This window comes from Cornus florida, unplaced genomic scaffold (assembly GCF_030987335.1).
Source record: "Cornus florida cultivar Cherokee Brave unplaced genomic scaffold, ASM3098733v1 CherokeeBrave_3.0.0_Hap2_Chr02, whole genome shotgun sequence".
NCBI lineage: Eukaryota > Viridiplantae > Streptophyta > Magnoliopsida > Cornales > Cornaceae > Cornus > Cornus florida.
Genome location: NW_026775572.1, coordinates 33,182,462 through 33,195,403, shown reverse-complemented (window position 1 = coordinate 33,195,403; position 12,942 = coordinate 33,182,462). Strand labels below are relative to the sequence as shown.

The following is a 12,942-nucleotide window of genomic DNA, read 5'->3' as shown; positions in this document are numbered from 1 at the left end:
TGATCGGATCAGTTGTAATTAAAATAACACAAATGCTCTTTATAAAAACTAGCATTTTCCTTGATGCTCCAGTTTCCACTGCCTTTCAGCAAGAATATGCTCAAAATTTCAATGTCCAAAATAAAGTAAATTCAGAAGGGGAAAAAAAAAAAAAAAGAATTCAAAATTGGCCAATTTGGAAAGAGAAAATGTTAAAAAGAAAACACAACTCTGAAGAACTTAAATTTGAATAGATTTGGGTTTTAATTTTGTAGAAAAATTTTAGCCAAATGATTAGAAAATTTAAATAAAAAGTAAAAATACTGACTATTTTGAAATATTCAATTAGTTTGGGTTGTCAAAATTCATTTAAAAATAATACATTTCAAGAGTTGGGATTGAAAATCCAAACTTTCTTAAAAAAATGTGTTCTTTCTGGCAGAATATTCTAAAAGCATAAACATTGAAATTTGCTGTTTGAAGTATTAACCTTTTGTCTTGTTGGAGTAGCAATATGATACTCTGATCTATGAAAGTACAATGCAATGTGCTTAGGCCAATCTTTACATTGTGAAAGCTTGAATAATTTATTTCAATAAAAAAAGAAAAGAAAATTTGATCATTTTCTAGGCCTGTGGAATATATAGCATTGTGAAAAGCCACAAATATCTTATGTTCCTTGTATACCCCTGTTGCCAAAAAAACTAAAAAACTTCACACTTTATATACGTGCATGACATGAGAGAAATTTAGAATCCAAATTAGGCTCATTGAAGATGTTATTAATGATTGTTACAACACTCTGTATCCCAAAAATTTACAAAAAGTTTGGAAGATGTTACACAGATTTGCAAATTCATAATGCAGTAAACTCTGTATTAGACTACAGACATGCCAAGCCTCCTAATCTATCTGAATGGAGCTAGAGGATTTGGACTTCTTGGGACTTTCAAGCTTCTAAGCTCTTTACACACATGATCTAACATCCCCAAAAAGTCTCTGACAATCACGAAAATCCGAAGTGGATTGGATTCATCTTTGCTCACATCTCCATGAAAGTATTCTGTGATTTCTCTAACATGTAATAGGACTCTGTTTTCGTCTTCCTGCAATTCCTTTATATTCTTCTCTGCATGACCAAGGAAGGATCTCATGGAGTGCACAAAGTTCCCACTTTTTTCATCCATACACAAGTCCTTGTGTACTAGATGTTGCAGCTTAGCCATTCCATCTGACAGGTTAGAGACCGAGCTTGCAAGAACATCCAAGTCTATCGCGGCTGTCTTCTTCACGTTGAAGAGCTCGTTGCTCAGACCAGAAACGAGTTCTAGTCCCATCCTTCTGTAATCTTCTTCCCTTTCTTCGGCATTTCTGCTTCTACTTTTCTGATTTATTTTTCCCACAATGCTCTCCGAGACTCTAATGCCTTCTGAACGAGAAATTTCTTGGACGACAAAGTGAAGCAGTGTAGTTTTCCCATTGGTTCCTTTCACATCAGCAAGCTTAAGGAGGGCGTCGAGCTTGAATGCTTTAGCACCTCCTCTGATTGTTCCAATGTTCATCCTGTTTCCGGTTTTGAGGACTGCTTCAAGTAGTTTTAAGAAGAGCCGACTTGATCTGAGTTCCTTGCAGGCTTCCTACGAAAAAATGGATCAATCATTTCAAAATATCGCTATGCTTAAGAATAGGTGTGATCTATGGTTTGATGGTTACCTCTAGCATTGAGAAAGACTTTCTGAGATGAACTACTTCGTCTTCAAAAGTTTCTTTGTAAAGCATGGCTTCAAACCTTGTAAACGCAAAAGGTATCTTAAGCATTGCCTTAACGAATCGCTCTGCTGAACCGAGTTCAGTAATGTCTCCTTTATAGTTGGAGAGTTTATCCTCTTCTTCCTTGGTGGGTACCATCTTCACCAGTGCCTCTAGTTGTTGTAAGCACAAGCCATTCCCTGCTCATGGGGAATTTTCAATTTAGAACACCAAATACATACGTGTACATGTTTATTTGTGTCATAACGAGGTAAAATTCTTTTAGTAATAGTTTACTTTAAAATCATTTGTTCTGAGAATGAACTTGAGACTTCAAAAATCTGGATTTTTAGAATGGTATTGTGATTTTGATTTGAAGAAATGTTCTAACAATATCGACTGTAGGTGACTTGTAATCGAGTGGAATCTCGCATCACAATGCATTGTAGCTCTCCTAATCCTTAATTAGTACTACCTCAAGTGCATTCTTATAATGCAAAATATCTAACTAACTTTTGATTGTCAATAGTTATGCAACTATTATATAAGTTTAGGATTTTAACCTCGTATCAGAGCATCACAAACTTGCTCGGAAGTTGCATTCAGAGCTTTTGAGAGTATGGTTATGTTCTGTAGTCTCTTGGACTCGAGGACATGCTTGCATGGAGAAGGGCTCTTACTCTTTGCTTCATCGTTCTTCATAGAATTTTGTAAGTTGTAACCGAAGAGTGATTCAATCATTTTCTCATCCAATCTGTTCCAAGCCTCAAATTTTTTTAATCCCAAACATAAAAGACATGAACTGAATTATAGTCGATAAAATAAAATGTCTTACTCGAATGAGCTTGATCTCATCTTATCCCACACCGTGGAACGGTTTGGTGCAGCTCTGACTTTGTCCCAGTGAAGTGGCTTCAATTTTGGCAGTGGAGCTCCATCTTTACCCAATGGTGTATACCGAGGAAACTGAGATGGTGGAGGAGGTGGCCCTTTCAGAGGATTACCATTTCTTTTTAAAAATGGAGGTGGGCAGGGTGGTGGAGGAATTCCCACAAGAGGCTTTGGAGGATTAGGAGGTGAAGGTGGCATGTCACTTTTTGGCGTTTGGTTTGATCCTGAAGAAGAATCTGAATTTCTTGGAGACAAAGAATTAGGCAGTGTAGAAGAACTCAAAGCTTTAGATGTGATCTTAGTCGAACAAGAAGAAGAATGTGAGGGAGAAATGTGTACTCGTGGTGGTGGAGTAGGTGGAGGTGGAGGAGGAGGCGGTGGTGGGGGCACAAAAGTGTTTTGGCAATTGGAAGAGTTTGAAGTTGCTGCCTGCATATTCTGTTTTGTATTGCAGGGAAATTGGGGAGAATGTGACTCTAATTCTGAAACCGAGGTTGAGATGGAATCCGGGGTAGGTGATGGAATTGCTAAGTTCATAGGAAAGGTGTTGGAACAAGGTGTCTTTGACACATTTGGGGAGAAAATTTGGGGAGGATGTGACTCTAAATCCAAAACCGAGGTTAAGATGAAATCCGGGGTAGGCAATGGAGTTGCAAAGTTCATAGGAGAGGTCTCAGAACAAGATGTCTTTGACACATTTGGGGAGATAATTTCTGATTTTTCACTAAGACTACCCACTGAGGCATTGGAAAGCCTCACATTAGGTGAATGTGAATCACATAAAGAATGGAAGGACTCATCATCAGATGAATCAGCGTCAACAGGAATTATTTTATTACCTGATGAAGAATTACATCCATCAGAATCATACTTAACCGATTCTTCTATCCCATGAAGGGACATGATTTTACCAGCAGCCAAACAATTAGCAGTACTAGACTCCGAGTCTTCTCTTTCATGCAATGTAGAGTTTGATGTTTCTTGATTGGTTAATGTGTTCACAGGTTCTAAATCTTGTTTGACACAAAATGGTTGTGATTCTAAAGCAGTTCCTAGTGATTCAAGGTAAAAGAGGTCAGGGGTTAAATCAGAGTTTACCTTTTTCAATGTATTTTGAGAACTCACATACTTTGATCCACCTCTAGTTGATCCTCCTTCAGTGCTATGTGTTGTTGACACTATGCTTGTTGATCTCTTTCTTTGTTTTCTGAACTTTTGGCAGACACAAAATAGTCCAATGCCACATACTACAATGGTAGCTCCAACAGACACAAGAGCTGCAACCAGAACTCTTTTGCGTCTACCTTTGTCTCCTTCCTCCTTTTGAGCCTTGTGGGGTGGTGGTGGGACCGGCCGAGAACGCGGCGAGGGAGGATGAGAGTGGACAAGGATTGGCAACACTGGAGCAGGAGATGGAGCTGGAGGTGGAGCTGGAGCTTCAGCTTCAGCTTCTTCAATGGTGGATGATGGAGAAGGTGACGGTGATTCGTATTCAAAATCACCATTAAATGGACTTCTTGCATTGAAGCTCTTCAGTCCAAGCAAAGTTCTGAACTTTTCCAACATCAAAGCTTTCTTTTCTTCATTCTCATCCTCTCCTGAGACCTTCTCAACATGATTATTCTCTTTCTCATACACCTCTTGTAGGCCACAAACAATGTGGATACAATGGAATGTCATGAACATGAAAATGATGATAGAGGGCATGTGGAGATTCATAGACCCATAACCCATCTTTTTGTTTTTCCCAACCCAAAATCATCAAGAAATCAATCCACCTTTCTACATATAAATCTATCCCATTTTCTTTTTCTTTATATTTTTGCATATAAAAGTAAAAATTTGATTTTTGGATGGTGGAAGTGAAGAAGATCTAATGCAGAGTAGTGTCTTTAATGCTACTCCAAGGAACCCCTGAGCTTGGCAGTTGTAGGTGTATTGGGCCTTCACCTTCATTAATTCCCTCTCCTAGGACATTGTTTATTTTTGTATTGGATATGTATTATCAAATTTAATATAATTCTTTTGTTTTTGACTTATCTTGTGTTATATATGCACTTTGCAAGTGGTAAACCTGAACATGTTTTGTAGACTTTTGCTCACTCACCCACCTCATCATTTTGTTGAGTTTAGTGAAAGCTTTAGAGTGGAAAAATCTGAAATCAATTTGAAATCAGATTCATGGGGTATTACAGGTGAATCTAGCTTTATGTAGCTAAAAGTCATCAATCAATCTAAAAGTGGCTTGGTGGGTGCCCATTAGTTAGACTTGCCTTACCTCTCAGGAGGGGGACATTGTAAGTTTTCTCCAACCCCCCAATTATTAAAGGAAGAGAGAGAGAGAGAGAGAGAGAGGGAGGGAGATTATTTTGATCATACCAAGTTTTTTTTTTTTTTTTTTGATAGTTGAATCATGTGTGATAAGAGACTGTGTGTGTCCCTTTCACTCACTTTTTATAACCACATTTGGAAGTGGTTATTGACTTGTTGATTTGGATTTAGAGTGTGGTGTCTTCAAGTTGATTTTCTCATATTTGTAGGGTAATAACCTTTTTTGTTGGTTACTTTCTCTCTCACCTAACCACAATGGATAGAGAGAGAGAGACCGACAACATACACGATATAAAGGGCCATATGCCTTGGCTTAGCCGCTACTTGAATCTCACTTAACATGCCATGTATAGTCTCACCTTACGCAGTGACTGCTCTTAAGGGACCACATTGGGTACCAGACCCCTTTGTTTCTCTCTCTTTCTTCATTTTGTAAAGGGGAGCAAAGCCCCCCTTTTTTTGCTCACTCTGTTGATAGATCAAGGGCCCTTCCGCCGTTCGTTTCAGCGACTCATAGCCTATGAGTCATAGGGCTTCCCTTTGGCTCCGAGTCTTTTTGGGTCTCCATAATAAAACAAATCCATACCAAATTTTTTTTTCCTATGACGATTTTACCCTTCCATGGTATAAAATGCAATATAATATATTATTATAATATAAGGGCATTACTGACTTTTCATACTCAAAGTCACTTTTCGACGGCCGACGAACAGATTCACATGAGGTCAAAGTAATAAACACTAAATGGTTTACCATATGTAATTTGTCCAAACTTCAAGAAAGGTCAATGTAATTTACCCTATATATATTGACCCTCACAAGTGATCTAGTGAATAAGAAATCTCATACAGGAAACTATGTATTGGTTTCGACTTTAAATAATGTTTGAAGCGAAAATTTTCGGGATTCGAAACGGCAATACAAAACAAAGGGATGATATCATTTTGTAAGGTACTGATGTGGTGCCGCTCGAGGACACCCTGATGATAAGTACTGTATTAATGATAGGAAATATATTTTTCACATATCTCGTTAATTGTTAGACATTGTATTTATTATTATCCTCGTGATTAAATTGGTTGCAATTTAATACTAAAACTTCAAAGTGATGGGACTCTAGTGAGCGCATATGAAATTTGTCGTGCTTATCATTGTTTTTGTGTTGCATATCATGTGAATTTTAACTGAAGTAATGAGATTGAGGATTACCCACTAAATTTTTTTCATAAACTATAAACAAATTATTTATTTATTTTTATTTTAAAAATAGTTTCAACTTCTAATGAAATTTTATTTATTTATTTATTTATTTTATTTTATTTTTATTTTTATGTTTTCTCTCATTTACTTAAATTTTGTTACATTTTAATGTTAAGAAGCCAGGTTTTTATTACTCTTCTTTGCAGGATAATGATAGGGAGACAGATGAATTAACCCCGAATAAGTATGAAATCTGATGTATTTTTGTCCACCTCATCCACTTAAACAGTTTACAAAAATAATTATTTAACACGTGATAAGAATGACTAACCACGTCAAAATCGATACTAATTCGATGATTCTTTTTCGATTCCCCTATCATTTTGAGTAATGATAGGGAAACTGAAAGGGAATTCCCGAATAAGTTCCGAATTTAATGTGATTGGCTACACTTATAACGTGTTAAATAATATTTTTTTTGAAACTGTTCAAATAGGTGAGGTGGACAAAAAATACGTCAGATTCGGGGTTTATTCGAGAAAATCATTCGGTGATCCTATCATTTTCCTTACTCTTTTTGGTATTCTTGTAAGTACATATTGAATTGGATGAGAAGTTATATAATTTAACTAACCAACGGGTCAGTAACTTAGCGGTACCTTCCTCTTACTTTCCAAAGGGAGGTCAGGGGTTCAAGTTTCATAGGAAACATGTGTGTATAAATACCAATTAGAAAAAACAATATAATTTAATTATGATCACAGAGTAAATTCAGAAAGAAAAAAAATCAATCTCCGGCTTTAGTACTATTTATCATCATGGTCATCATTCTTGTCGGAATCCCACATGATTAAGGCTAGGCTGTATGAATTTTTTTTTTTCCAATTTTCTATTATATGTCAATTCACCAACCATAATTAACCTTTAAAAATTATTTTTAATAATCTCATTCCATGTAATTTTTGACCGTCCTTTTCGTTTCTTACATTCTATTATAAGAAGTCTTTCTCTTTTAACTGATACATCACTAGATCTCCAACACACACTCTCTCTCTCTCTCTGTGGCAAACTTGTTAAATTTGATAGAGTTTTTTTTTTTTTTTAAATTTGATAGAGTTTTTTTTTTTTTTTTTTTTTTTTATTATTATTATTGGCAAGAAACTCACACACATCACTCACATACTTATTTTATCTTTTTGAAGACTCGAACTCTCACTATCCATTTTGAAAGATAGAAGAGATACTACTACTGAGCTACAACACCCTGGTAATACAATGCTACATTCTCAACAAAACCCGCATAAGGTGAAAATATAAGAGATAAAAAAAGCCTGCAAGTGTCTTAAGACATGTAAATGAGTGTGTAGACTTAGTTGGGCCTCGGATCTTTCATAGTTTTGTAATCTCAGTGGCCCATGCGTATCTGGGTACCTCCCACTTTGGGCCTGTACATTAAGCCCTCTTTGATCACTGGTAACTCTGAAAAGCAACCCATTCATCTTCCCAAAAAAAAAAGGGAACTTTAGAGGGTCAATTTTTTTGATGCCTACAACTTCCTCAATGACTCCAGCCCATAGAGCATCATCATCTAACACTTGCAAAAGTGTGAAAATGACATTGGCGTGTATGAGCTTGCGCGCCAAATCTTAAAGTAGACCACCAAGATATCCGTCGGTGGTAAGCTCTCTTTGATGAATGGTAACTCCAAAAAACAACCCATCCATGTATCCAAACAAGGGAACTTTAGAGGGTCAAACACTTTGATGCCTGCAACCTCCTCAACCACTTCAAGCCATGGAGCAATCCACCCCAAGACAATGTACTAGTACCCAATAGTTTCACCTCCAAAGACCTTCTTACCCTTCAGCTCTCCTTCCATGAATTCCAAGGCTTCTTTGGCTTGGACCACTAACTTTTTCTGTTGCTCTCCATCAAGAGATACTAATCTCCTCATCACTTCAGTAAACTATAACGATATCAATAGAATTATTGTTATTGAAATAATATGCAATTTACCATGCACTAACTAGAGGATTTTAGGCACGAGTCTTGGAACCTCAACTCAGTGATTGAGAGTTAAAATCTAAAGTTACTAGGATAGAGGTAAGTCTCACCGGTCTTAATTAAGACCTGGATCTAGGATTTGGGAGTTGAGACCCAAAGCCACTAGAATAAAGATAGGACATCAACCACGAAATAGATAAAAAAAGGTTAACTCAGTGCATGAGATTTTTGTCATTGCAAAGTCTAGGGAGGGTCAAACATATGCAGCCTTATCTCCGAATGCGAAAAAACTTTGGTTGTTTCCTTGTTTCAAAACAATGACCTTTAGATTACAATAAAGTAACTTTACCATTATGCCAAGCCTCAATTTGATCCAACTCCCCTAACTAATTATTCAAATCTCTTCTTTCAGATCTGTTAATGATTACATTTTGTTAATGACATGATGGAAGGGATTCGCACTCTTGATGCATCTAATATTCTATTCTTTCTTTTAGCAAGTGCATCTGACTATAAATCCATTGTTTTGACTAGATTAATCAAAGAAAATAGGTCATCTTGAGCACAAGCACCCCTTGTTAGGAGAAAAGCTTCCTTGCGCCTGTTGCACCTCTCAACAGATATATCCAATACACTCATGATAATTGGCTGCGCCCATTGCACTGTGTCACAGGGGCAAGAAGTTTTTCTCCCTTGTTAGAGAGAAGTGACCTACCTTTTCATCAAAAAACTTAGCCCAAAATCTAGCCATGACTCTTTGAAAAGGGTCCTTAGGCAATATGGGATTATGTTTCCAAGTGTCATCAATGTACTCAATGATGACCAGTGACTCAAAGATTGGTGATTTGTGTTAGGGTTGGAGTTGAGGAGAAGTGGGCTGTTGTTCTATGTCTTGGTACTGGACTCCCTTCATCTTCAGACCCCATTTCACCCTCTGAACAAATGGACTGAACCATGCCCCCAATAGCTACCTCCGCCTCTCCCTCCACATATGACTTTCTGTGATTTTATAACACGCTATTTCTCATCCTCTTATTATATAGCTACAATTACATACATTTATGGTTATATTAGTTTTACTCTTTTTTCGGAAAGTATTATATTAGTTACTCTCTGTATATCATTGATATGCATGATTAACAACTCAAATAATGTTTAATAAGTCAATTGCTTAAACCACATGTTGAAAGCACAATTAAGTGGGATTGATTGGACAAACAAATACTTATGTTGTAATTGGAAGCACGCAATTGACGCATTGGAATTGAAAAAAAAAAAAAAATGAAGAAGAAGTTTAAACAATAAACTAAAATTTGTCAAATTCTAAATTTAAGGCGCCGATTCGGTATTCCCAAATATACCATCGGCTTAATTAAATTAGACTTATTTATAATATATTTATTCTCGTCTAAACTCATTTATGCAGAGATAACAATAACCCAAAATTTGAATTTGGATTAACACTAGTTAAATTTATGAACACAAATCATGAAAATTGGCACCCTCTTCTTTTTCTCTAGCTGGAAATTGCTAAAAAAGTTGAAAATACACCAAACAATACCCATTGAAAATATTACTGAATAATAAAAAAATTTAATCATAGGTCACTGTTAGTAAACTAGGAATAAGAGATATGGTGTTGCATTCTCAACAAAGCAAAAAGATGGTGAAAAGCCTCTTAAGTGTATTAAGATAATAATATTAGAAACATGACATAACTAGCTCTTTATTTTTGATTCAGTAATTTTCTGTAACAACACCGTGTTATATAACACGAAACGACTTAGATCGTTTGCACGTGCACAACAAGAATTCGTGTCGAAACCTCTCATATTTGAGCAGGTAAAGCTAGTACAAGTTGACAGAACTTGTGGATGTAGGCTACCAAGTCATCCCTTGGTGGTAAGCCCTCTTTGATGAATGGTAACTCTAAAAAGCAACCCATCCATGTATCCAAACAGGGGAACTTTAGAGGGTCAAACACTTTGATCCCTGCAACCTCCTCAACCTCTCCAATCCAAACAGCAATCCACCCCAAGACAATGTCCAAATACGCAATGGTGTCACCTCCAAAGAACTTCTTACCCTTGAGCTCTCCTTCAATGATTTCTAAGGCATCTATGGCTTGCATCACTTCCTTTTCTTGTTTCTCTCCATCAAGAAATAGTGTTTTCCTTGTCACTTTAGTAAACTACAACAATATCAATAGAATTATTATTGTTATCCAAAAATAATATGCAATTTAAATCTAGGATTTTCAGTTCAGATTGACAAAATTGAAAATGTAAGTTTGCTTTTTGTCTTTAAGGAGGAGCAACCATTTACTATTATCAATAATTTGATAATACCAAAAGACATATAGGACAATGGTATTACTTTTTAGGATTCGAGTCTGAAAATCGATAAAAGTATGTGTAAGTACTTATCTAATTAAAAAAAAAAAAACAATAATATGATAATAAATTTTGATCTGAAATAATAAACATTCAAAAAGGTGTGAGTTTTGCATTTTAAATATTTTATGGAATCCATTGGAGGAGAAAAGACACGAATCCTTTTTTCTCTGAATTTTGATAATCATGTTGGCAAATGAATTAAAATATGAGGAGTCTTTCTGAATTTTGAAAGTTTTTTTTTTAAGGATTTTTATAAATTTTTTACTAGTTCAGTGAGGGCACTTTTATAATTATCAAAATATGTGTATAGAAAATACAAATAGCAAAAAAATTCAAGAGGGACAATTGCCACTACTGTAGTGTACCCTACTACCCAACTGGAATATTAATTTGCAACACATATAAAGTGGAAGTTTGCAAGAAAATAAATATTGAAGAGTTCAAAGATACGAAAAGATTCGTGAGAATAAAAAATAGGAAATAAATATAAGAGAATAAAAGACAGGAAATAAATATGAGAGAGATGGATAGGAATTTTAGTTAAATGGGGAGACATTAACAAGGAGAAAACATACAGGAGAGTTTAGTATAATAGAAAAGGTAGCAAAGTGACTAGGTGTCACTTGTGGATACACATGCATCTTCTTCATGGAAATTAATATAGCATGAATTAAATTGTATGGCCCACTATTAATATATTATGTGTTGAAGCTAAAGAATATAAAGATTCATTACAATTTTAGGGGCCAAGTTTATTAGGCATTAGAGACTGTCTAAGTTGACTTAGACTCCAACTGATCTTGAACATATAAACATTTTAGATTTATTGGATCAGCAATGAAAAATTGGCACACTGGATCAACCAAAGAATATAAGATGAAACCTAAAATTGCAATGAATTTTTATATAAAAAGATTCATTATAATTTTAGGGGCCAAGATTACTAGGCATTAGAGACGGTCTAAGTTGACTAAGACTCCAGCTGATTTTGAACATATGAACACTTTAGATCTGCTCGACCAGCAATGAAAAATCAGCACACTTGATCATGGTGTGCTATATTGACCATTTTTTAAGTTCGATACGCGATCCATATCGATCAGTTTATACTTACTTTGTCCGAATCTGTTACAAAGTCATCGATACCACGATCGTAACCGAAATTACAAACCATGCGCTTGATACATCTAATTTTCTATCTTTTTTTCTTTTAGCAAGGTTCTGTACATTATAATATGTAGCATCTGACCATAAATCCATTGTTTTGACCAAATAAATGGAAGAAAATAAGAGACACATACATACCTTTTCTTCAGCAAACTTAGCCCAGAATCTAGCCATGGCTCTTTGATAAGGGTCCTTAGAGGCAACAAGGGGTTGTGTTCCCAAGTCTCATCAATGTATTCAATGATGAGCAGTGACTCAGAGATTGGTGGTTTGTGGGAGTGAAGCAGGACAGGTACTCTCTTGTGTATAGGGTTGGAGTTGAGGAGAAGAGGGCTCTTGTTGGTGAGGTCTTGTTCTATGTCTTGGTAATGGACTCCCTTCATCTTCAGACCCCATTTCACCCTCTGAACATATGGACTGAACCATGCCCCCAATAGCTTCACCTCTGCCTCACCCTCCATATGTGTCTGTCTGTGATTTTATAACAAGCTCCTCTTTATTACGTAGTTGCAAGTCAGTCCACATGAGACCATCCCATGGTCCCGCCTAACACTTCGGTAGAAGTGGTGGATTATATATGTATATATATATATATAGAGAGAGAGAGAGAGAGAGAGAGAGCGAGCTAAACATTGTCACTTTCACGGGAAAATTTAAATAAAATGAGAGAAGTTTGAAGGTAGATAATTAAGGCCGGTTAAGCAATCAAATAAATTTGTAAGGGAAAAAAGAGTCGTGCAAAGATAGAAGAAAAGAAGAAATAGAAGATTTTATAGAAAAGATGATTCTAGAAGAGTATATTTTATAGAATTTCACAAAAATAATATTAACATTATTTAGGATTTAGGATTTAAGGGGAAGTTGCCAACGCTGGCTTTGTGCTGGCTTCCATCCCTTCTCCCTCATTTGATTTTCGATATTCGAATTTTAAATTATTTTTTAAGTTTTTATTTTCTTCTCCTCCCAACAAACAAAGACAGCATTAAAGCAAGTGGTGTGGACACAAAATCTTATCCATCTACTTTTTAAAAAATAGAGTGCCACGTAAACAAAAAAATAATGACGCGGTACTCTATTTTTTGTTATCCATGTGTTCTATAGTGTGGATACCAACTGTCTCATTATCTATTTATTATTTTATTATTATTTTATAAATTTAATTTAAAAATTAAATAAGAAATTTGAAATTGAATTTAATAATTTTTTGTCTTCTTCCCAACGGCTA

General features: G+C 35.6%; 2 protein-coding genes across 2 annotated transcripts; both read right to left on the bottom strand.

Annotated features, from left to right (window-relative positions):
- Positions 1 to 703: 703 nt before the first annotated feature.
- LOC132294600 (formin-like protein 11) lies at positions 704 to 4,628 on the bottom strand. The gene is made up of 4 exons (XM_059792507.1): positions 2,564 to 4,628; positions 2,292 to 2,482; positions 1,693 to 1,928; positions 704 to 1,616 (listed from the first exon to the last, which is right to left on the bottom strand). The coding sequence occupies exons 1-4, from the start codon at positions 4,351 to 4,353 to the stop codon at positions 888 to 890; spliced, it is 2,946 nt and encodes a 981-aa protein (XP_059648490.1). The 5' UTR covers positions 4,354 to 4,628; the 3' UTR covers positions 704 to 887.
- Positions 4,629 to 9,818: 5,190 nt separating this feature from the next.
- On the bottom strand, positions 9,819 to 12,468 carry LOC132294599 (probable glutathione S-transferase). Its single transcript, XM_059792506.1, has 2 exons — positions 11,856 to 12,468; positions 9,819 to 10,345 (listed from the first exon to the last, which is right to left on the bottom strand). The coding sequence occupies exons 1-2, from the start codon at positions 11,889 to 11,891 to the stop codon at positions 9,983 to 9,985; spliced, it is 399 nt and encodes a 132-aa protein (XP_059648489.1). The 5' UTR covers positions 11,892 to 12,468; the 3' UTR covers positions 9,819 to 9,982.
- Between the last annotated feature and the right edge of the window lie 474 nt (positions 12,469 to 12,942).